The 24,441-nt window shown below is 42.5% G+C and overlaps 2 protein-coding genes across 2 annotated transcripts in view; one reads left to right on the top strand and one right to left on the bottom strand.

The window, feature by feature from the left end:
• The first annotated feature begins 1,446 nt into the window (after nt 1-1,446).
• Nucleotides 1,447-14,279, top strand: LOC311104686 (envoplakin-like). Its single transcript, XM_084146564.1, has 21 exons — nt 1,447-1,570; nt 3,509-3,608; nt 3,867-4,021; nt 4,326-4,449; nt 6,315-6,446; nt 6,553-6,594; nt 6,791-7,060; nt 7,181-7,276; nt 7,371-7,481; nt 7,587-7,733; nt 7,854-8,008; nt 8,110-8,207; nt 8,359-8,531; nt 8,645-8,823; nt 8,981-9,119; nt 9,274-9,467; nt 9,585-9,735; nt 9,856-9,939; nt 10,057-10,164; nt 10,285-10,377; nt 10,483-14,279. Exons 1-21 carry the CDS (start codon nt 1,527-1,529, stop codon nt 13,978-13,980), a joined length of 6,093 nt encoding a protein of 2,030 aa, XP_084002690.1. The 5' UTR covers nt 1,447-1,526; the 3' UTR covers nt 13,981-14,279.
• A 9,587-nt stretch (nt 14,280-23,866) lies between these two features.
• Nucleotides 23,867-24,441, bottom strand: part of LOC311139332 (serotonin N-acetyltransferase-like) — a gene marked incomplete at both ends in the record, with an annotated part of 1,207 nt that continues 632 nt past the window's right edge. Inside the window, one exon of the mRNA XM_084174208.1 lies at nt 23,867-24,322. Coding sequence (XP_084030334.1) covers nt 23,867-24,322 — 456 coding nt within the window. The remainder of the gene's footprint in view (nt 24,323-24,441) is intronic.

The following is a 24,441-nucleotide window of genomic DNA, read 5'->3' on the forward strand; positions in this document are numbered from 1 at the left end:
CTCTCTGCATTGTTGGGAAGGGCCTGTAAGCATTTCACTGTTAGTCTACACCTGTTGTTTACGAAGCATGTGACAAAAACAATTGGATTTGATTAGGTTCTGGGATTATGTGGGCACAATGCACATACATACATGTTTGTCTTTCTACCATCAGCAGAGGCCCCAGCTCTTCCCTCAGCAGTAAGGGTACTCTGCATTCCTCTCGGGGACCTTGACTCCTTATACTAAGAGGGGTAATTCAACAGGGTGTGTGTCTGATAATCACTGATACTCAGAAGCCTGAGGAACTGTAGCCTACTGTACTGTAGTGTCCGATGCCGTGCCCTGTGGCTAAGCTACAAACACAATACAATGCAAACCAGCACGACCACTCACGTTGGTCTGTGCAGTTTTGACTTCCTGACATACTCAAAGCATCTCCAAAATAAAGGATCAATGGTGATGTCAAATGCTTATCAAGTTGTCACGTTTTGATTATTATTTTAGGTTGTTGTTAGATAATAGACTTGTTTTAACTTGTCCAGTTTCACTACACCCTGTCTGTAGTGGGCTAGTGTGTAAAAGCTAACACTACATTTAAATAGGTGTCATAACAGTACTACAGATAGCTTTTAAGTTTTCCTTGGACATTTTTGTGATATTATTACTACCCACAGATCACACCCTCTTAGTATGATACTCTCTCTAAATATTATTGTCCTTCTCTGTTTGCTTGTTGGGTGGATAGCACAGTTGGAATGTGGGGTGCCCAACCTTCAATAAAGGTATATGTAGTAGTAACTATCATGATTCTTGTTGGATATGTTTTTATGCAGTGTGAACTTTGGGCCGAAGTGGCTGTTAGTATATTGTTTGGCATTACACTATAGCCTTTTGGTGTTCTGGCATTTCATCCCAAATATGTCTAGAATCTAGATATTCTATTTGTAATGACAACTATTCAGTGGTTTAATGTCATTACTAGATAATTCAATCTCCAATGTTTGAAGGTGGAAATGAATTTAGATTGGTTTGATTGAAGTCAGTAAATGTGAGTGAGTAGCACCCTGGAATCTAACAGGTGACTGGCCCTGCTACATTTCAGTGTTCCTACATTGGAAGTCTACCAATGAGGAATCACACTGTTATAATAATGTGTCTCTCTTAGTGTTGGACTCCCTTGATTTGGAAAAGCAGTGCCTATTCAACAATGTCTATATAAAAAAACTATCTTTATTTATTATGCCCAGGTAAGACAAAGTAAATATATTAAAATATAGGAATGCAGGTGTGTAGGAATGGAGAGAATGTGAGTGAGAGAGAGAGAGTGGGATGGAGAGCAGCAGAGAGGAACAGGTCTATCCGGTCTGTTCCTTTGGTCTAGTGCCTTCATGATGACACACCTGTTCATTGGGGTGGAGCTGAGACAGGTGGCTGCTCTTTAACTAGAGAGAGGAGACACGGCTAGAGAGAGAGGTACAGCGAGAAGAGGGAAGTGAGGAGTAAGAGAACTGCACTGGGACTGACAGAACACACAGCCTCCCAGGATGTTCAGCAAGAAGAAGGAGTACGACCTGGTGAAAGTCGCCCAGTGAGTCTGCCCTCCGTTGCCTGAACTTTTATGTGTTTGTGTGTCGTGTTTCCTTCTCTTTCCTTCACTTTCCTTCTCTTTCCTTCTCTTTTCACTGTCTCTTATTTATCTTTTTCATTGCATCCCAGCCTGCTTGTGTTCCCTGGTGGGGTGACCTGGAATCTAGTTCACTGCACATGTGGGCATTTGTTGACTGGTCTTTTCTAAGTCCAACTTGGAGTGTATTTTTAAGAGTCTGCAGTCTTCCAAGACAATGCAGTAGATGATTTAGATGAAGTATCATATTTGATCTATGAGCACTTAATATTGGAAACATCTCATGTCAAGTAAATGGACAGACCTTATATAAGCATAAAATGTATCTTATCTGCCGCCGATTGATGACGAGACAAGACAACAATTTACGTAGTAACTGTCACAATTCGTTTACTTTTCTGAGAAAAGAGAAATCTCATTGGTATTTGGACTGTGTTTTATGTAACCACACCACTCGTGTGCCTTTAGCAATGGGGTGTAACATTAATGTGCATTGATTCTCCACATTGCTCTCAGTATTCAATAGATGGCTGCTCTGACTAATTATGTAGACAGAGCAACAATAGCTCTGATGGATAATACTATGTTACACTAAGGTGGCCTGGCCTGGTAACAAAGAGCCCAGAGCACATAAAAGCACTGGTTGAAGAAGTGTGATCTCACAGAAGTTCAGTGAGGACTGTGAGTAACAGACAGCAGATTTGGAATGTGTTTAGGTACATCGCTGGAAGACTCAGGATTTATGTTTATATAGAGAAGAGGGTATGTGCTGTTGCTTAAATAGTTTCAATCAGATTTGTGTACATACAAAGTTGCATAGAGATGAATAGATAAGATGTCTTTGTGCAATATGTACTATGTTCCTTTCAAGTGTGCCTTAATAAATCAATAATCTGAGGCTTATTTTTCAGTTCCTTTACGTCACTGAACTGTGTCACTCATCACATGTCACTTGCGGGGACACACTCCACATTACTCCTACGCTGGGGTGTGTCTTGGAGCCAAAGGGCTGACATTATGCCTAGGGCATTTCTAAACTAAAGGAATGACAGGGTGTAGAGTCTGGATCCACTGCAGCTCTCTGTCTTCTAGAACCAGCAGGGTGACTTTTAGGCTTCCTTTTACTGCCTGCCTGCCACACTCCTACTCACCCTGACATGTGTGTGTGCTGTTTGCTTTGGTACTGTAGCTATGCATTATCCAACTCCTTTTAACCTTCTTTAGGATATGACAGGATATGACAGGATATGTCTGCTAACCTAGATGGCTCCTACAGCTATGTGGACTTTGTCATTTTACGACATATACTAACAGAGATAAGCAGTTGTCTAAATGACTCAAAGCTGTCCTGATGCAACAAGGCATGTATGAGATACTGGATACCATAATATTTAAACAGTAAATCTCTCCCCCCACTATCGCTATTAGTTTTATTGTCCCATTGGAATGTAATTGCATTCATCAGCTATTACCTTTGATCAAAGTGATTCATGGGGACATCAGTAGAATTCTATGTGCCATGTCACCCATTCACTCTAAATTCCTGAGGACACTCCTCAATAATCCGTCAATGTGAGGGTGTGTACGAATAAATAGCTGACTTTCATAACAGCGACTACTAGTAGGAATGACAGAACAATAAGTACAAGAACACACAGACTTAAAGATGTGTTGATTACTAGATGAGTGTGGATGAGTGACAGTCCTTTGTAGAGTTGGATGGGGGAGGATTCCTTTTTGTTCTGCCTGAGGCTGGTTCTCATTTTGATTATTCTACCAAACCTGGAATCTGGTTCCTGAACATTCAGGTTGTTCTACTGAGCTCGCTTAGATAGGCCTACTGGTTTCAGCAATGTGTCAATTACACTGATGTGAATGGAGGTTTGACTTTTCTCTTCCCAGGAGCCAAGCTAATGACGTGGCCGTGCTGGTGGCGCGCATGCAGAGCAATGCAGACCAGGTGGAGAAGAATGTGCTGCGCTCTGAGGAGCTGATGGCTGTGGTAAGAGGTCCTACCATCCCTACCCACACACTGCGTGTGTATGTAATTACACAGTTATACATACATACACCTTTACCTAACATTTACACTGCCCTATTCAATGAAATATGCATTCCTAAATTCCACTTCATCAAGCAAAAACATTTCAATCCCCCCACAGATATTTTATCAAGGTGCAATTCAACACAAATGTTTCATGATGGGGAGTACCTTGTGTGGCATTTACAAGTCCATTGTCTGTTTCCATTTCTGTTCCAGGACACAGTGAATGAGAAGAAGCACAGGCCCTTACTGCACCAGAAGAAGAATGCAGAGATCCTGGCTGAGGCTGAGGGGCTGCTGAAGGACCTGTTCCTGGATGTGGACCGGGCCAAGAAGCTTTCACACCCACAGGCTGGAGAGATAGAGAGCGAGTGAGTTCCAGCAAGAACACACACACACACACACACACACAATCACACACACACACACACACACACACACACACACACACACACACACACACACACACACACACACACACACACACACACACACACACACACACACACACACACACACACACACACACACATACACACACCCTTAGAACATGAAACAATGGTTTTGTGACAGAGATACTTTTCCAGAGGCTCTCAGCGAATGTTCTGAACACTCATGTTCTCTCTTTCCCTCTTTTATTATGCCTCTTAATTCTCATTTTTTTCTGGTCCTCAGTGTGAGAAACCTCCATGACCGCTGGTCTAAGGACTGTACCATGTACCGGGACCTGTATGAGGCAGTGCAGGAGGTAGAGCTCACTCCCAGGATTGACTGGACTCAGGTGCTGGAGGAGAAACAGGTGAGCCTGCCATATCCTTGGTAATACTCTATTCAAGACCAGTATGGCGTAGACAGTACTGTACTGCCATTATATAACAACTTTGGTTGATCACTGCTTTCTACTGGTGCAACCAAACCTTTGGTATTAACTCCTAGTTGCTTGGAGTAACTTATACACTGCTCAAAAAAATAAAGGGAACACTTAAACAACACAATGTAACTCCAAGTCAATCACACTTCTGTGAAATCAAACTAGGAAGCAACACTGATTGACAATGAATGTCACATGCTGTTGTGCAAATGGAATAGACAACAGGTGGAAATTATAGGCAATTAGCAAGACACCCCCAATAAAGGACTGGTTTTGCAGGTGGTGACCACAGACCACTTCTCAGTTCCTATGCTTCCTGGCTGATGTTTTGGTCACTTTTGAATGCTGGCGGTGCTTTCACTCTAGTGGTAGCATGAGACGGAGTCTACAACCCACACAAGTGGTTCAGGTAGTGCAGCTCATCCAGGATGGCACATCAATGCGAGCTGTGGCAAGAAGGTTTGCTGTGTCTGTCAGCATAGTGTCCAGAGCATGGAGGCGCTACCAGGAGACAGGCCAGTACATCAGGAGACGTGGAGGAGGCCGTAGGAGGGCAACAACCCAGCAGCAGGACTGCTACCTCCGCCTTTGTGCAAGGAGGAGCAGGAGGAGCACTGCCAGAGCCCTGCAAAATAACCTCCAGCAGGCCACAAATGTGCATGTGTCTGCTCAAACTGTCAGAAACAGACTCCATGAGGGTGGTATGAAGGCCCGACGTCCACAGGTGGGGGTTGTGCTTATAGCCCAACACCGTGCAGGATGTTTGGCATTTGCCAGAGAACACCAAGATTGGCAAATTCGCCACTGGCGCCCTGTGCTCTTCACAGATGAAAGCAGGTTCACACTGAGCACATTTGACAGACGTGACAGAGTCTGGAGACGCCGTGGAGAACGTTCTGCTGCCTGCAACATCCTCCAGCATGACCGGTTTGGCGGTGGGTCAGTCATGGTGTGGGGTGGCATTTCTTTGGGGGGCCTCCATGTGCTCGCCAGAGGTAGCCTGACTGCCATTAGGTACTGAGATGAGATCCTCAGACCCCTTGTGAGACCATATGCTGGTGCGGTTGGCCCTGGGTTCCTCCTAATGCAAGACAATGCTAGACCTCATGTGGCTGGAGTGTGTCAGCAGTTCCTGCAAGAGGAAGGCATTGATGCTATGGACTGGCCCGCCCGTTCCCCAGACCTGAATCCAATTGAGCACATCTGGGACATCATGTCTCACTCCATCCACCAACGCCACGTTGCACCACAGACTGTCCAGGAGTTGGCGGATGCTTTAGTCCAGGTCTGGGAGGAGATCCCTCAGGAGACCATCCGCCACCTCATCAGGAGCATGCCCAGGCGTTGTAGGGAGGTCATACAGGCATGTGGAGGCCACACACACTACTGAGCCTCATTTTGACTTGTTTTAAGGACATTACATCAAAGTTGGATCAGCCTGTAGTGTGGTTTTCCACTTTAATTTTGAGGGTGACTCCAAATCCAGACCTCCATTGGTTGATAAATTTGATTTCCATTGATCATTTTTGTGTGATTTTGTTGTCAGCACATTCAACGATGTAAAGAAAAAAGTATTTAATAAGATTATTTCATTCATTCAGATCTAGGATGTGTTATTTTAGTGTTCCCTTTATTTTTTTGAGCAGTGTATTTCAGAATGTAGTAGTAGTGGTACAACACTTTATTATCCCCAGGGGGAAAACAGCCAAACAAAGTTAACAAGACATGTGTTTGAGGTCAACATTTAGCTGAACTCTAGAGGATTTACTGTACCTGTGTGTTGTGTGTTATAGAAGCAGATAAGTGCAGAGGGGTATGGGCCCAACCTGTCTGATGTGGAGAAGCAGATTGCCTCTCATAACATCCTGCACCAGGAGATCGAGGCCTACGGCTCCCAAATGAAAAGCAGCAGCACTGGCTCTCCGGTAAAGACTACAAAGCCCTCGGCTGCTTTCTTCATTCTCCTTCTCACCAAAACTAGGGATAAACTCTAAACAATGATTGTCATGTTCTGTTTCGCTCTGTCCACAGGCAAAGTTGTCTACCATTCAGAGACAGTACACAGATCTCTTGGTGAGTTATTGTCCAGAAGTTATGTAATAAATCTGTGTGTGCATTAAAGTATGGCTCTGACATGTCAAAGGGGCTCAAAATGCTACACTGTTGTGGTTGTATTTGAACCTTTGTGCCTGTGTTATCTCTCCACCGTTGACTATAAGATAGTCCAGGTGTGACTGATCTCTGTCTCTCCCCATGCTGTGTGGTGCAGGAGGCCTCCCTGTGGAGACACAGGTACCTGGCCTCTCTGTATGACTACATGCAGGGCTGCAGTAAGGAGCTTGTCTACCTGAGCGAGTACCAGGAGAGGATCCTCAAGAAGGACTGGAGCGACCGCATGCTGGACCCCCCAGGGGTGCGCATGGAGTACGAGAAATTCAAAAACAACACTCTGCTAACACATGAGAGCGAGACCATCCAGCTACAGATGGATGGGGATCATCTCCTTGAAATGAAGCACCCTGCCAGCTCCACAATACGGGTATGTTTATATGGCTACAAAATGTCAACCTTTCCCATTGTAATAGCTGAAGTATAGGACATTGGGTTATTCATCATCTACTCTGATCTTCCCTGGGTCAATATGCTTGGTTTGTCTCAGGCACACAGCGACGCATTGCAGAATGAGTGGCAGAGCTTCCTCAACCTGTGCATCTGCCAGGAGGTACACCTTGACAACATAGACAACTACAGGAAGGTACGTCATCTCTTGACCCTGGGAAATTATGTTTCTTATGGCTTGTTGTCATGGCTCAATGTAACATTGCTCCTATGTGTGTTCCTACCTACAGTACCAGCTGGATGTAGAGACTTTGTCTGAGTCCATGAAGAGACTCAACTCTAATCTGGACCCCAAATCACTGGACAACAAGAGCAACCCAGAGATCCTGCTACAGCTTGAGGTGAGATTTGGTTTATTCTTTGTATCTAAGTTCAGTAGTTTCTATGACGTACAGCATTATTTCAATCTGTTCTCTAATATACTCTTCTGCATCTCATATCCTCAGGGTGATGAGAGAGCGATAGAGAGGAACGAACAGCGCCTCGTAGCCCTGAGGGAGTTCAGCAGCACCATCGCCCCTCTGAAGCTGCGGCGTCTCCGCCCCACCAAACCCACCCCCGTGGTGTCCCTGTGTGAATGGACCAACGGAGAGGTATAAAATAGCTTCATAGAATAGCAGTGTGAGAGTTCTGAGAAGCTAAAGGGCAAACTAATGTCCTGTCAATTGACAGCTGTAGAACAATATAATGATGCAAACTCCTGTCACCCTTAGGACTCAGTGTCTCAAGCAGAGAAGCTCATGCTAAAGTCCAACTCAGACAATGAGAACTGGGAGGTCCAGACCAGCACTGGGAAGACCAAAACCCTGCCTGGAACCTGCTTCCTGGTCCCACCACCAGACACTGAGGCCCTTGAGAAAGTGGAAAGGTAAAGAGAGAGAGAAAAGTGCACTCTCCTTATTACAATGACCCAAAACTTAACCACCGTCACAGGCAAACTGTTATGTCATTGTGTGTTTGTGTGTCCAGTCTGGACAGAGAGCTTTCTAACCTGAAGAGAAAGAGAACTACTCTGATGGCCTCCCTGAGGAGCCCCAGTGTGGAGGTGGTGCGCTCAGTGAGAGCAGGTTAGTGGAACATCACTCCACTTGTTCAGAACTTTAGCATAAATCACTTAGTTTGAACTCACAGTGGGAACCTAGTAGATACAGGGCACTAGATTCAGTGTGGCCCTCTCCTGTCCCCTTATTTCTCACTGTGCCCTCTGCTTCTCCTCAGCCCCTGTGGCTAGTTCCCCAGAGGACCCAAAGACCACAGTGCTGGCCAGCCAGCTGGACAAGATCAGCAAGAACCTGGACCACAGTGAGAAGGACATCCTGAGCCGGCTGAGGGCCCCTCTGGATCGGAGTGACCCCACACGTGACCTGGCCAACAGGCTGAAGGAGCATGAGGTGAAGGGATCGTTTTTTTTTTTTTTCAGACCACTGCAGCCTGCTACATAGCATAATTATAATAGACAGTGTGGTTCCAGAGTGTAATATCATTGGTGTGTTTCTCCCTTCAGAGGGCCACCCTAACTGTGAGGAACCTTGAGGCAGAGAAGGCAGCGGTCCAGAGAGATATGGAACCCATCCTAGCCCAGAAGCACCTTGGGCCCACCACCTCCGCCCTGTCCCTCAAACTGAGTGGTCTTAGCAACAAGTTTGACGACACCAACGTCCTCTGTGACCTGTACAACAAAAAGTATGAATTTAGTTTACAATGTGAAATAAATAAAAAAGCTGTGTAACGGTTGGGTTGTCTATATGTTCTTTTTTTTAACTGTTTTTTATTTATTTTATTTTTTACATCCAATTCCTCAAGATTCTTCTCACTCACTAATGTCCTTTCTCTTGACCAGAGCCACAGCTTCCATGTTCCTGGAGAGGCAGATCAATATGGTAGACAACTCAGTCTCTGGCTTTGAGGAGCAGTTGGCTGAAGATGCTGCCATCCCTGATGTCCCCAACGTCCTCCAGACACGCATCCAGAAGCTTCAGGTAACACTGTTTCAATCATATGACCACTTAAAGTTCATCACATGTTCAATTCATGTCATTATGATGGACTCTTACAAGTTGCAGTAAGTGTTCTGTTTGATTGACCCATCCTCTTTGATCCGTCCCCTGTGTTTCTCCCTTGTCCTACAAACAGAACATGCGGAAGGATGTAGCGTTAAAGCAGGACGAGATGCTGAAGCTGAGCAGGGACTTGGAGTCCACAGAGCAGTTGAGCAGCTCCCTGCAGAAGGGCTTCCATGAGTACTGCCCAGACATCCGCCGCCAGCAGACAGAGGTCAAACACCTGAAGAACCGCTATGCCAACGTCAACAGTCAGCTACAGGAGAGGTGAGAAACCCATTTGTCCCTCAACTATATGTAACAGTTATATGTGTCTTGTGTCTGTGGTTACTTCTGTGGTCTATGATATACTGATGATTAATACAAATATATATATTGTTATAGAACATTTCTGATGCAAGAGGCAACCAATAAGAATCAAGGCTTCCAGAGCTCTGTCCAATCATTGAACTTCTTTTTGACCAACCTGCCTAATAATACGATCAAGCCAAGTGATGGACTTTCTCAAATTAACTCCAAGCAGAACTCTCAGAAGGTTTGTGGGTTTATTTTATTTTGGTGTTTTTTTATCTCAATAAATGTGTCTGCTATGAACATTTTCAGTTTTCTGCAGAATGTTTATTTTGTTCTTATTGTGTGTTTGTTTTCTTTTCAGAGAGTGGTGGAGGACATAAAAAGGAAATCAGATGATGTGGGCCTAGCTGTGAAACAGTCCCGTGACTTGCAGAATGTACTCAATGTGAGTAAAATAAATTAAATCTAATCAGAGCTAACATTATAAATGTCCATATCAGTTGAACGGTTTTGGTCAATGTTGTTCTTAAAAGAGTAAACAAATATTCACCATGTCTCATAGGAGTATGAGGCCAAATCTGATAAGTACCGTGGTACACTGAAAGATGTGGATGATGAAGATGCCAAAAGACGTCACACATCCTCCATGGCTGACGCTGTGCTGAAAAAGGTATTGTGGACCTGAGAGACTGCAACAATCCTCATCCTATAGTTGACTTAATTTGCATTCAAGTTGGGGCATTGATTCAAGATCCATGATCTGACCAGAGGCTGTGTGTTTCGGTTTCAGGAGAGAGCTCTATTGAACCTCTACTCAGAGGTGTCTGCAGAGAATGATCAGCTTCTTAACAAGATGGGATTGGCTAAGAACATAATTGCCCAGGTATGACACAATTACTTTGTAAAACATCAACACAGTGGATTCGGTAATCCATCATAAAGTAGTATAGGTTACACTAAATTGTCCACTGTTACCTGCTCTGAACAGAATGAAGAGAAGGTGAGCCAGGTGGTGGTGAAACAGCAGCGGCAGCTGCAGAGTCAGCAGAAAGACCTGGAGGAAACAGACGTTCTAAAGAGAGAGCTGGCGGATGAGATCACCAGGCGCTCCCATGCTGAGAATGACCTAGCAACATACAGAAAGAGGTTTATTTCACTGAAAAGCCGCAGAGGCGTGGAACGAATGGAGGAGAAGGAAGTTGTGCAGTACTACCGTGACCCCAAACTAGAGAGTGACCTGGTGTCCCTGAAGAGTAGAATCCAAGATGAGACTGTAAAACGCTCTGGTACCCGGACAGACATAAAGGTTGTCAATGAGAATATCATCCGCCGGGAGACTGAGCTGACAAATGTCAAACCTAGGCTGTTGACCAAGGTGTTGACTGAGTTTGAGAGGGACCCCCAGCTTGACAAGGAGGCCACCAAGCTGAGAGATGAGATGCGCAAGCTGGAGCAGGAGGTCCAGGTGAGAGATACAGAGACGGTCCACATGAAGACTGAGATCACAGTTCTGGCACAGAAGAGACCGACTATCAAGGAGAGAGTAGTGAAAAAGGAGGTGGTGAGACTGGAGAAGGACCCGGAGATGCTGAAAGCAGTTCTGACCTTTCAGACCGAGATCTCAGAGGAGGGGTTAAGATCCAAGTCCCTCAATGATGAAATATTCCGCACAAGGAGCCAAATAAACACACTTGAGAGGGTCATTCCCACTATCCAGCCTAAGATTGTTACCAAGGTGCTGAAGAGGGTGGAACAGGACCCTAAACTCATTGACGAGGTTAAGACTATCCACACCAGCCTGGAAGAGGAGAACAAGATAAACAGTGATTTGATGAAGGAGCTCACCAGCCTCCAGATCCGCTACAGTGAAGTGGAGAAGCTGCGGCCCAAGCTTGAGGTCAAGGAGATCATCAATGAGATCTACAGGGTGGACCCTGAGACAGAGGTGGAGCTGGTGAGGCTAAGGAAAGAGCTGCAGGACTCTAATCGAAACCGCACTGATCTGGAGAAAGAAATCGACTCAGTTATGGTGGATCTTAAAACTCTGCGTTCCCAGAAACCCAAGTTGGAGTACAAGGAAGTGACCCAGGAAGTGATTAAAGAGGAGAAGAGCCCAGAGGTCATCAGGGAAATGAAGAGGTTGAACGACCAGGTTTCCCTTCTGCGGGTCTCATATGACAGCACCCTTGATCTGCTGAGCCGCCTGCGCAAAGAGAGAGATGAATGGAAGGTCGAAAAGTCTAAGTTAGAGACAAAGCTTGTAAACAAAGAGTTGATCAAATACGAAAATGACCCCCTACTGGAGAAGGAGGCTGACCGTCTGAGGAGAGATGTGAGGGAGGAAATCCAGAAACGACGCAACGTGGAGGAAACTGTCTTTGACCTGCAGAACAAGTACATCATGCTGGAAAGGCAGAAACCAGAGGAGAAGATTGTGATGCAGGAAGTGGTGCGTCTTGAGAAGGATCCAAAACAAATCCTGGAGCATGAAAAGCTGAACAAGAACTTGGATGAAGAGGTTAAATCCCGTAGAAAACTGGAATTGGAAGTTCGGCAGCTGAGAGCCCTGGTTGAGGAGAAAGAGAGAAACTTGGCACTGATGGACGACCGGCAAAAGAAAATCCAAGTAGAAATAGAGCTTAGACAGATCAAATCTCGCATCCTTGAGCTTGAAAATACCCCTCAACCCATTGCGGAGAAGATCATTATTGAGGAAGTCCTCAAAGTGGAGAGAGACCCCAAGCTTGAGAAACTAACCAGTGGCTTACGCACAGACATGGATACGGAGGAAACCAACATCAGTCGTCTGGAAAGGGATATCCGAAACCTGAAGATCAAGTTGGACATCCTGCGCAAGGAGAAGTCCATTGAAAAGACTGTATATAAAGAGGTGATTCGGGTGGAGAAGGACCAGAATGTGGAGGCTGAGAGGGACCATCTCAGAGAACTAGTGTTACAGGAAAGAAGTTCCAGACGGGACCAAGAAGATGAAATCCAGAGGCTTAATACCAAAGTGACCCGGCTCCAGACCACAAAGTCAAGCACCTCTCACGAAGAAACAAGCATCACCCTCAATCGAGATTCCCTGATCAGAGAGAAGGAAAATCTCCTCAAAACACTGAGGACGTTGGAGTCTGAGAAACAGGACATAAGCATATCGTTCCAGCTGCAGTCCAAGCTGATGAGTGAGAGAAACCAGATAAACAGGCAAAGGGGCTTCAAGATGGATTCTGAGGTACAACGTCTAGAGAAGGACATCCTGGATGAAAAAGACCGGATACACCAAAAGGAGACCTACATTATGGAGCTGCAGAACAATCTGAAGAAAGAGGATCACTCTGAGACACATACCAGAGAGACCAACCTCTCCACTAGAATCAGCATCCTTGACCCCGAGACTGGCAAAGACATGGCACCATATGATGCCTACTTAGAGGGTCTGATTGACCGCAACCAGTACATCCACCTCCAGGAGCTAGAATGTGACTGGGAGGAGATCACCTCAATGGGTCCAGATGGGGAGACCTCGATTCTGCAAGATCGCAAGAGTGGAAAGCAATTCTCTGTCAAGAATGCTCTAAAGGATGGCCGCTTGACCCAGTCCGATCTGCACCGCTACAAGGAGGGTAAAATGCCTATCTCAGAATTTGCTCTCCTGGTCGCTGGGGATTCCAAACCGAAGCCTTACATTGGTCCAATCGCAACACCAAGGACACCGACAAAGACCACTGCAGCATCTTCTTTGAGCACAATGCCCTCATCACTCAGGTCTTCCTACTCAAATCTCACAAACAATAGATACGGTAGCAGTAGCAACCTGAATACTTTTAGCGGTGATGAGCTCTACCCAATCTCTGGGGTGCTGGACACCACCACCAACAGCCGTATGTCTGTGCGTAGTGCCCTGACTCGAAACCTTATTGACCCAAACACAGCCCAGAAGCTCCTGGAGGCACAGGCAGCCACGGGTGGCATCGTCGACCTCAACAGAAAGGACAAGTTCTCTGTTCACAAGGCAGTTGAGCTGGGTCTCATTGACAAAAGTCACATGCATCTGCTGTTGAATGCTCAGAAGGCCTTCACTGGAGTAGAGGATCCTGTGACCAAGGAACGTCTCGCAGTAGGGCAAGCGGCTGAGAAAGGCTGGATACCTCAGGATAGTGCCGTGAGATACATGGAAGCACAGTACCTGACTGGGGGGCTGGTGAACCCCCATAAAGCTGGTCGCATCAGTGTCCAAGATGCTCTTAACACCAAGATAATCGACAGCACAGTAGCCAAGAACCTCCAAGACAAGTCTGCCCACACCAAAGAGTTGATTGACCCCATCACGAAAGAGAAGATCTCTTACAAGGAGGCAATGGATCGCTGCAAAAAAGATGTCACTACAGGACTCTTGCTGCTCCCTGCATCCTCCAGCGGTGACTCCAGAGATGCACCATCATACTCCAACTATCGATTCTCTGGCTCCTACAGCCAAGTCTAGACATGTGGCTGACACACATGCCAGATCTAGAGTGATGCTACAGCTCCAGGTGCTAAATAGAAATAGAATTCAGATCACAACAACACAAACATATTCTTATGATGTCTTTATGGTAAAGGTAGAACATTTTTATAGTTCTGATTGTTGAAGTCAGAAAATGTCTAGGTTGTACTGTATACATTGACCTGTTCTTTAGTGATGCTATGATTCTCAAGAGCTTTCTTTGATTTGTTTTTCAGTATTGTGAGAGCCATTTATTCCAATAAACTTTCAAATAAGCACTCATTATTATATTTTTCAAAACAAACGTTGGTCTCTGTGTGTGATTATTCCTATATGATGGTGGTAATGGTTGAAGTTCAAGTTGTTTATTTGTCATATGGACAGGAATACATTGTGGTGTACTGTACACAGTACAAGGACATTCTTACTTGCATGTTCACCTCTAAACAATGCGACAACAATAAGAATAGAAAAATAAGTACAAAACGAATAAAATAAAAATAGAGTTCACTGGAATAAAAAAGAAAAAATGTAGCAGGAAAATGGCCTTTTCAGTAATGGTAGTGCCCCCCTTCTTTCCTGGTGTTTAGTGTGCTGCCCATTGTCAATTTCACTTCTGTGACCCAGCTGAGACCACATGATAACGAGGATGTCCATGTTTTGACATTCTCACATGATGGCAGAACCATAAAACAAGGTAGCAGGCTAATGCAATACACAGTGGATTTAATGTTGAGAGCTTCTGTGCTGCTGTGTGTCCAACCAGAATGGGCCGTTATGCCAGTAAATAAGGCTCTACAGATGTAAATGTCCCTCCCCTTGTCCTGGTGAGAGGTGAAAGGTGTTGTGGGGACTGGTGAGAGTCGGGGAAAGTGATCCCCTCTGATGGGATGTCTAGTAAACAGATTAGTTGGTTACTGACAGGGCTTTGTGGGATTATTGGACATGCGCCTGTCTGGAGGGGAAGTGGCCCCCTCCCGTAAGTGGGGTCGTAAAATGAGGTTGTAAAATGAGTGACCTGGTGCCATAACTGGTTAAAATGATATAGGGATTAAAAACAATGAGAGATTACAGAACACAGCCTAGCTATGAGAAGAATGCATTTGACGATGGTGAAGATGTCCATTAGGTCCAAATGTTTTATTGTATTTTGCACTGGTTGGTGAAATGACTTACTGTGGTCCCATGCTGAGGTAGATGACCCCTAAATTCCAAAAATCAATTCATTTAGAAAAACCATCAAGCAACACAACTTGAATGCCCTGGGTGGCAGATTGATCATTGTAATACTGTTCTTTTAAACAGTAGTCAAAGGTCTAAGGAGCCACTTTGTTGATTTGGCCATGCTTTCTGAATAACTGTCATAACTGAAAACACACATAACAAATACAGGACATAAATTATGGTATACATTATGATGACAACTCACTCATTGCAGTAGGAAGATGGTGTGGCATGGAATCGTCCGTCCACCTCATTGAAAGTACAGTAAGTTGTTTTCAGTAATTGTAAACAAAGCATAATGGATGACGAAAGTAATTGCAGGCCCTTTTGTATTACTGTGTGATTATTTCCATAATGCCACTGTCTTTGGCACTGATCCTGTGTCCACTGCACACAAGAGGAAGCATTTGCACCACTATGTTTCCACTATTGGGATGAATAGGCGTCACTGACACCTGTCCTTCATTTAATGCAATTTAGTGCCGCTCACGCTTCTAACACTGATGGCTGGGGGAGTCGATGCTCTTTCATTACTGTGACCTCAGCAAACACATTATACACCAGCACTCCTCACTAATGGCTAGAAAATATCCCAACCCTAATACATTCAGAACAGCAAGGGAAAATGCACGCATTACTAACCGTAAAGGATGGATTTAGGTGTTCTGTGGCTAGAATTAGTTCAAACACACCATAGAAATGTTTACATGGCTTTGTTGACATGTATGGTGGTGGTTGTCTCCCTCATTGTAGATGGGATTTAAATAATGTGTCATGATACAATTTTAGGATGAAAAATCGGATCATGCTATAATTGCGCTTACTTTGTAGACTTGGTTCTATTGTAGTGTCGAGTTAACGTTGCTAATTATGCTGTGTGACCAAGGAGGACCCGCTGACGCTGTATTTTTATCATAAGGTTTATTCATAACAAAGGGTTACAGCGTCGATTTACAGATACCTGCAGATACCCGGAGAATAATCGCCCCATCTCTAATATGATTATTCTGACCTCCTTTCTCCCAACTGTGGTATATATGCTATGTAATCTGATATGGGCGTTCCCCTACAGACCAATCCCAGGAGGACACCTAACAGACTTCCTCTGTTCTATGGTGTCACTCTAAAATGGCTCCCTCTAAAACTGAATAAACCTTATGGTATTATTTTATGTATCATTAAGGCAAATGTAGGGAGAGGTCAAAGGTAAAATAATAATATTAGTGATAAGCACGGATATGTTGTAAAATTAAAAACCTATATGCCTTAAAATGTTTATGGATTGAGAACCAGTTGAAGGGTGAATACAGAGCAGAGACATTTATGTGTTTTTCATAAAAACTCCCTGCAGCTGGTCTGGGAATGTAAATATTTCTACCACGACAACCTCCTCTCAGGTTCCACTTGAAAACATTAGCAAAGTCATAATTCTTCATACACTACATATTCCCCCCTTCGAGACTAACTAATTGTCTCGAAACAAAAAGAATAGGATTATGACAAGTAACAATCTCTCTTATTGATTATTTTTAACAATAAACCAAAACAATTTTCTATGGAGTGTAAATACATTTCTATGAAACATGAACAAATCTTTATGGAGTGTGAGAGCGAAAAACCTGTCTGGCAGCCTTCTTTCCAAATATCCATCCATCAATCAAGACAGTAAAATTCTCTCACGGCCCCTCTGCCCCAGGCAACCACCTAAGTACTCCAGATCAATTCATCAATCTATATAAATGAATTTGAAACTATGATGCAATTAAATGCACATGAAAGCCTCAGCAAACAAAATACTATCCAAAATGTCCACACTCAGGCTGGTCGACCCATCGGACCCTACTGTGGATTCTCTCTATCCCTGCCTAGACTCCATGTCCCTAAGCATTCACGAAATAAACAAAAACATCTGAGATCCCCACATGTATCCAATAACATCAAATATCATTCTACAAAAATTAATACCTAATACAGAAAGAATATGACACAAATTATGTATTACACATGCAAATATGTCTATATTTCATTGCAGACACTGGAATGTAGTCCACTACACTTCATCTCCTCAGCAGTGTCGACTTCCAATGCATCGTTGATGATGGAATCGGAACATTTCCACACCTTCCTTGTTCCATCTCCTCCAGTCCCTTCATATTGTCCTTTCATATTGTCCCTTCATATTGTCCTTGTTTGAGTATTTCAATCTCTACATATTCCCCCATATGCTTCTGGAAGAAAAGAAAAGACCAAACAGTATCTTTTGCAAAACAACACATTCAAATTAAAACATCAATATCAACTAAAATTATAAAAATGATATATAAAATGAATCTAAATGAATCACATTCTATTCCCCCCTTTGATTCATAACAAAATACTAAAATCACCCTAATATTGAAACCTCTGAAATCTATCTATCAATACTCCTTTGAGTCTTCACAGAAGGTTAAACCCTCTTATCGTTTCATTTGCAAAACCCTTCAAATTATAGGTAATATTATCTATATTATCTTCCCAATTTTACACCATACCATCGAAAAAGTCCCCACTTCTCTCTTAGACTTATCCTCCAATGATAGGCTTCCCAGACTATGAAACTTCTCTCTTTCAGAATCAGATATCTCTTTCCCTGTGCTTCCCCTCTTTTAATTTTAAAAACCTCATATGGAAGCTTCAACTTCAACATGTAACAACATCCTATCCATCCATAGGTAAGAATATATACTCTCACCACAAACCCTAAATAACTCATATCCATCATATGTTTTATTAGAACAAAAACAGCTTTTAGCCTTCACTGGTTACCTCTCCAATGCTTCATGAAGCGCTGTTAACTGATTTTCCTTCCTATCTAACAAATTCACCTAGGTTAATTCATTTAACCAATAACACTTAAACCTAGGCCTAAACAAATGTTTCCACAACTACAAGGAAAATGAGCTGTATCACCCATCCTAACCCTAATAACAGTCTTTTCCTCTAAAATTGGTGCTGGAGCTATTGGCTCCCTTGTAATCAAATGTGATATATTTATAGCTTTAATAACTGTCAATGTTTAAATAGTTAAATTGCTTCTCACTATTGTTATAATATACTAAAGTGTTGATGTCATTGTCGATTCATCCATTTTCCCCTAAGCTTTGAACTCTTTACTTGTATTTCCATCTATCACCAGTAGTGTCACTACATTAACTCTCAGTCCTAACTCTAATCCCTCACTTTCAAAATTTTCATTATAAAAAATACACTTACAATTACCTTGATCTTCCTGCTGGGAATTGTAAATATAGATACTCAATCACCCTCAATCTTCTCTTATCATTCAGCAACGCATACTTTCTCAATGCATCTGCTCCTAACAGATCTAAACTCCTACCATATCTATCTTCCCACTAAACTCTAAATTTTCCTTCACCACTGTTCTCTCTCTCTTACTACTAACATTGAAGCTTAGCTAACTGTCCTAGAGTTCCTTCAACCCTAGTTTTCCTAACTTTTTTTTTTTAAATCTGACTTTTCTCCTAACTTTAAAAAACCCATTTCACTGATTTATCCACAAAATCCCTTACCACTAATTTTAGAATATGTGATCGGGAAGTCCCCACCTGCTTATGATTTCTTTACACACAGACTTGGCAAACGATTGAGCATCTTTTAGCCTAATTTGAAATCTCTTGGTGTAGGAATGTAACCAAGAATAACAGTCACCCCTTTTAACATTATTTTTCAGACAGATTGTCCCATAGGAAGGAGAACAATCTTTTCAAGCAAATATGATTCCCAAAAACCCTACTCTTTTAAAATCTTCTACCAGACAGCCGTCTGGTGTACATCTTATTGTACAGTTCAACTTACACAATGCTTCTCTTCCCAACAATGCAATAGGTATATGTTCTGATACCAGTATGGGTATTTTAATTTTCTTTTCATAGCAGATCTCAATTGGTTCCTTAAGAGTAATCAACTGTTTTACTCCCTCAAATTCCTATCCTAATTAGTCAATTTTACATAGTGAGATGTGTAACCTCTTCAGGCTGAACACAGATAAAAGCTTTTCCACTATCCGCTATCACTTCCCATAGTCCTTTGTTTATTTTCACTTCAATTGTTGGATCTTTTTCCTAATTGGTGCTACCAGCTGACACCCCCCTTCGGATCTTCTAGGCACTCCTAGAATCCTTGCTCCTTTAAGGGTTCTTCACTTGCTCCTGTATCTTCCTCTGAAATTTCCTCTTTCCAGAAACTATCTATGGATATGAAACAACTTATACCACTAGTTGTGGCTGGTACAATTGCATTTGACCTCGTTCAGTTGAAGCTATGGCAGTGATTGTTGATTTGGTGCACACTGATTCTTCATAACCAAAGCTTTTCTTCTCCTTCTTCTTCTCCCCCAGTTGTATTTCATCAAGTTTTCTGAGAGTTTCTTGGTCCTGTTCTTTCTTGTTGTTTACATATCGGTATTCTTCAAAAGCTTATATTCTAAGTTCTGTCCTCGAAATATCATCTTCCATCATCTTCTTACTTGTGCTCTCTTTCCTTCGCCTCAATGTATACTTCTCCTCCAATTCTTGGGATCCTTTTCTCAGCAGTTTTTTCTCTCTTCTTCTGTATCTTCAGCTTCTTGAGTTGTTGTTCCAGTTCTCGTTGTCTCTTCTAAATTATTCCCCTTATCCAGGCATAATACACATCAGTCTATATCTCTTTCTATTTCTTCTTTACTAATCATTGTAGAATAAAATCCTCTTGAATATGAAGCACCTTTAATCTCCAGATCTTCATCTTTGTCTTCATATTTGCTTTCATCAGAACTGAAATATCTTGTATTCTTCTTCCTTCTAATCACAGAGTCATATCCACCCATGATCTCTTCTCAATCACTCTGATCATCATCATCTTCTTCTTCATCTTCATCATCTTCTTCTTCCAGACATCTCATTTTCTCTTCCTACTTTTGGAGTTTTGGATTCATCTTTATGGTCGTTTCTGCTTCTCTCTCTCTATTATTCAATCACTTTCATCATGTTGATGACGTCAGGGTTAAAATTCCCTCTACTAGCTATGTTTGTTCAATGTCAGGCCAACTTTTATTCCCTTTTCCAGATAACCTTTAGTTAATAGTATTGCAAGGTTTACTATTTTCAACTATATCAACAGGTGTAATTACTTTCATAGTTCTGATGTCCTTTTTCCCCCTTGTAACAACTATTTTATATTCCTTTATTGTAAATTATTTCATTATTTTAGACTATATAGCCTATGGCTTCCTCCCTATTTTTTCTCTTTCTAATTATATATATATCTTTTTTTTTTTTCTTCCCCAAATTAATTAATTAATCAATTAATTTATTCATCCATTTATTTATTTATTTATTTTATTTTATTTTACCAAATTATTGATTAATGGCAATCTTACCACATCCAATCAGGAAATTAAATGAAAGTAGTCAACTTCAGAGCAATCCAAAAAATAAAGACTTCTAATCCTACAACACTACAATACTCATAAACTCATTGCTTAATAAGCATTCAATTACCTTAATTTTACAGAATAATGTCAGTACTTGATTCCCCCACTCAACTCTAATCAAACCCACTCATGCACAAAAACTCCAAAATGCAATTCCATCAATTGATCAGTACAAACATTCAATATTCCTCCGTTCACATTCGCGCTAAGAATTAACTCAGGAATAATATAAATAGCTCAATAACATTTATTTATTTTATTTATTTATTTTTATTATTATTATTTATTTTTTTAATCCGTCAACATCTCTCTCTCATTTATCAATTCGATAGGTTTCAAATAGTTTCATCTTTAAACAACCGCCGATTTAACAACCAGAATACACCATTAGCCTAACTCTTCTCCTCTCTCTTCATTCGTCTGTATCTCCCCGCAGAGGAGTGTAGCAGAGGAGTGGCATATTTACCCCTACGTCACTCTAGTCATAAAATCACACGCATGCGCAGTCCAAACATCACTGCGATTTCACAGTGGAAGGAGCTCTCTCCCAGCTCTCTCCACGCTAGGCAACAGAAAGTTAACAGTCCCGCTGTATTTCCTCTCTTTTACCCCTCATAGACAAACAATAACACTTAACAGAGCTCACAAATCATAGGACACAAATCCCACGCTATCCTAAACACAGTTCTGGAGGCTCGATCCATTCCAATGGACCTCCAAGGTAAAAATACCGCACGTAGCACGCATCAAATTAGCATGTAGCATGTATAAGTTAGCATGTAGCATGAAGCATTTAGCATGTAGCATTTGGCATTTTAACCTCCGCCGCGTCGTAAAATTCCTTTGTTCCTAAATTTCTGCTACCACGAGTTCCCGCGGAAATTCAATGAGCGGTTACGTCAATCAAATGATTCGTCAACCACAAGCTGAGAGGTAACATACAACCAAATATATACCACAGCCTCAAGCCCCCTGGACTTACCTACTTCACCTAACGTGTTATAGGATTTTTTGGCCCATCATAATGATCACCTCCTTAAGAGGGTTTCCGTAGATTCGCAGCGGTTCTAAGTTACACACATATTCCTAGGCCTTATTCCTCTCAATCTATTCTTCTTGAACTTAATTCAAGCAAAATATCTCTATAGACACTCCCCCTTTTTTGCGTTGTTTACCAGCGCAAACAAATTTAGAACGGACTCCTATCTCACAGCACAGCAGCAACACACACACGCAAGTTCTTTAACGGTGCATTCTCTCAACGCACACACACAGACACACGAACCGACCAGAGCCCAAATTTGAGAGCAAACTCACCCTTGTCTGCCTCTGGAGCCAGAGTCAGCTCGGCGCCCATGAATGAAACGCTGAGAAAAAACGCAATTCCGTCCCAAATTCCTTGCCGCCATTTTGTAGTGTCAAGTTAACGTTGCTAATTATGCTGTGTGACCAAGGAGGACCCGCTGACGCTGTATTTTTATCCTAAGGTTTATTCATAACAAAGGGTTACAGCGTCGATTTACAGATACCTGCAGATACCCGGAGAATAATCTCCCCATCTCTAATATGATTATTCTGACCTCCTTTCTCCCAACTGTGGTATATATGCTATGTAATCTGATATGGGTGTTCCCCTACAGACCAATCCCAGGAGGACACCTAACAGACTTCCTCTGTTCTATGGTGTCACTCTAAAACGGCTCCCTCTAAAACTGAATAAACCTCCTCTCAGGTTCCACTTGAAAACATTAGCAAAGTCATAATTCTTCACACACTACACTATATAAATGAGTGAGGGGAGTTTATCTCCTTGGCCCAGATTTACCCTTCCGTGTGGGTTCAGTTGTTCACCTGGCAGGTTTGTGGATGAAGACTGACAGGGTGACAGTATGCCTTAATTGGGGAAAATGTACTCTGGAAGGCTTTGCCCACTCATCACCTGTCTCTCCAATAAATACCACCTTGAGAGAGATTAGCAATTTAAGCAGGTTTACACCTAATGTAATACACTTAATGTAAAAAGACAACACTAATATATGGCAGTCAGTACTTTATTTCCTCTGAATTCCAAAAGATTACTATTTCACCCTCACCGAAACGCACACGGTCAGGAATTATAAACACGATCTGTAACTTTCAATTTGAGTCAAAGGTCTGCCCCTGCACTTTACATTTACATTTTAGTCATTTAGCAGACGCTCTTATCCAGAGCGACTTACAGTTAGTGCATTAATCTTAAGATAGCTAGGTGGGACAACCACAGAGGCCCAATAAATGGGCAAAAGATCAGAATTGGGCTGCCTGTGTAAACGCAGCCAAAGTATGCGTATGATGTTGTGTATTCTTATGACTAAATATGGTTAAATTCATTAACAGTAAATTAAACTATTATACCAGAGTTATCCAAATTGGACATGCTCAGAAAGTTAGTAAATTGTCATCTTTATTGTATTTTCTAATTACAAAAACAGTACAAAAACATATTTATTGAAGATATGATTGGTTTCAAGGGTAAGACAGGTTCTGGTGGAGTAAGAGAATATATTACATGGTTTGATCAACGCTCTGCACATATGACCCAAAGAGAAATGAATAGACAAGCAGTTTCAGTAACAATTTAATCCAAATTGGTGTGTATGTAGCCTACTTTTCTCATGGTATGAAAACAGGCTTGTTAACTTAGGTCACTAGATCTACTGGCAGTCCAATGAAAGGATCCTCTTGTATATCCTCAGACGTTTACAATAGCTAATGCCCACTAATAGAGATAAAGAGGCACGGTTGAGCTGCTAAAGCCTGGTAGTCAATGACGTCAGTCCATACCGTCAGAGATGCGGTAAGGAGGGGGCTTGCAGCCCAAACCTTCAGACAAAACCTATGATAAATAAAATGGGAACATTTGCAGTAAAAATATAATCTCACACAGACAGAAGTCACACAATATTTGTTCTAACATTCATTAGCATGTAGCTAGTTAACGTTGAAATATTCACATATTAAATAACGTTACATATCTGAAATTAAAAACATTGTAATAAAGCTTAAAGACTCCCTGCATTGGTCATGCATGTATGGTGTGTACTTTAGACTACCATCTTCGATATAAATGTAAATGTATACGTCAGTTTATTTTACATCATAGTTGATTTGTACAGCAGGAATCTAATATCTGACTCAGTAAAAAAATATTTACACATCAGCAGGCTCAGGCTCAGTCCTCTGAGTCTGTTCCTCCAATAACAATGCAGTCTCACTCCTCTGAATCGGTTCCTTCAATAATAACACAGACTCAAGCCTCTGAGTCTGTTCTTCCAATAATAACGCAGTCTGAGGAAAACCAATAGCTTCACTGTTGCGGCGCATGAGGGCATGGCCCCTCACAGGGTACTGCATCTCTGTGAAGGTCAGTGATGCCACCGTGATGGAACAGCGGCCCTGCACCTTGAAGCCAGACTTCTGGTAGAAGGGAATCAGGAAGTCCTCGCACATGAGCACTGCACGGCGCACATAGGGCAGGCAGCGCAGGTACTGCAGGTATCGCCACATCAGGATAGGGCCCTTGCCCTGCTGCCGGAAGGTCCGGTGGACTGCCAGCACATGGATATGAACTGTGGAGCCTTTGGGCTTGTGAAGAGTTAGGGCTTCCTGCAGCAAAGGAAAAATGCAAATGTAGCTCAAGCAGAGTGCATTCAATAATATGTACAGTGATGTAATACAGAGCACCTGAGTTTGAAAAACTATCAGTGAGTTAATAAAAACACAGT

This window comes from Coregonus lavaretus, assembly GCF_964263955.1.
Source record: "Coregonus lavaretus genome assembly, chromosome: 2".
In the NCBI taxonomy this organism is placed as follows: domain Eukaryota; kingdom Metazoa; phylum Chordata; class Actinopteri; order Salmoniformes; family Salmonidae; genus Coregonus; species Coregonus lavaretus.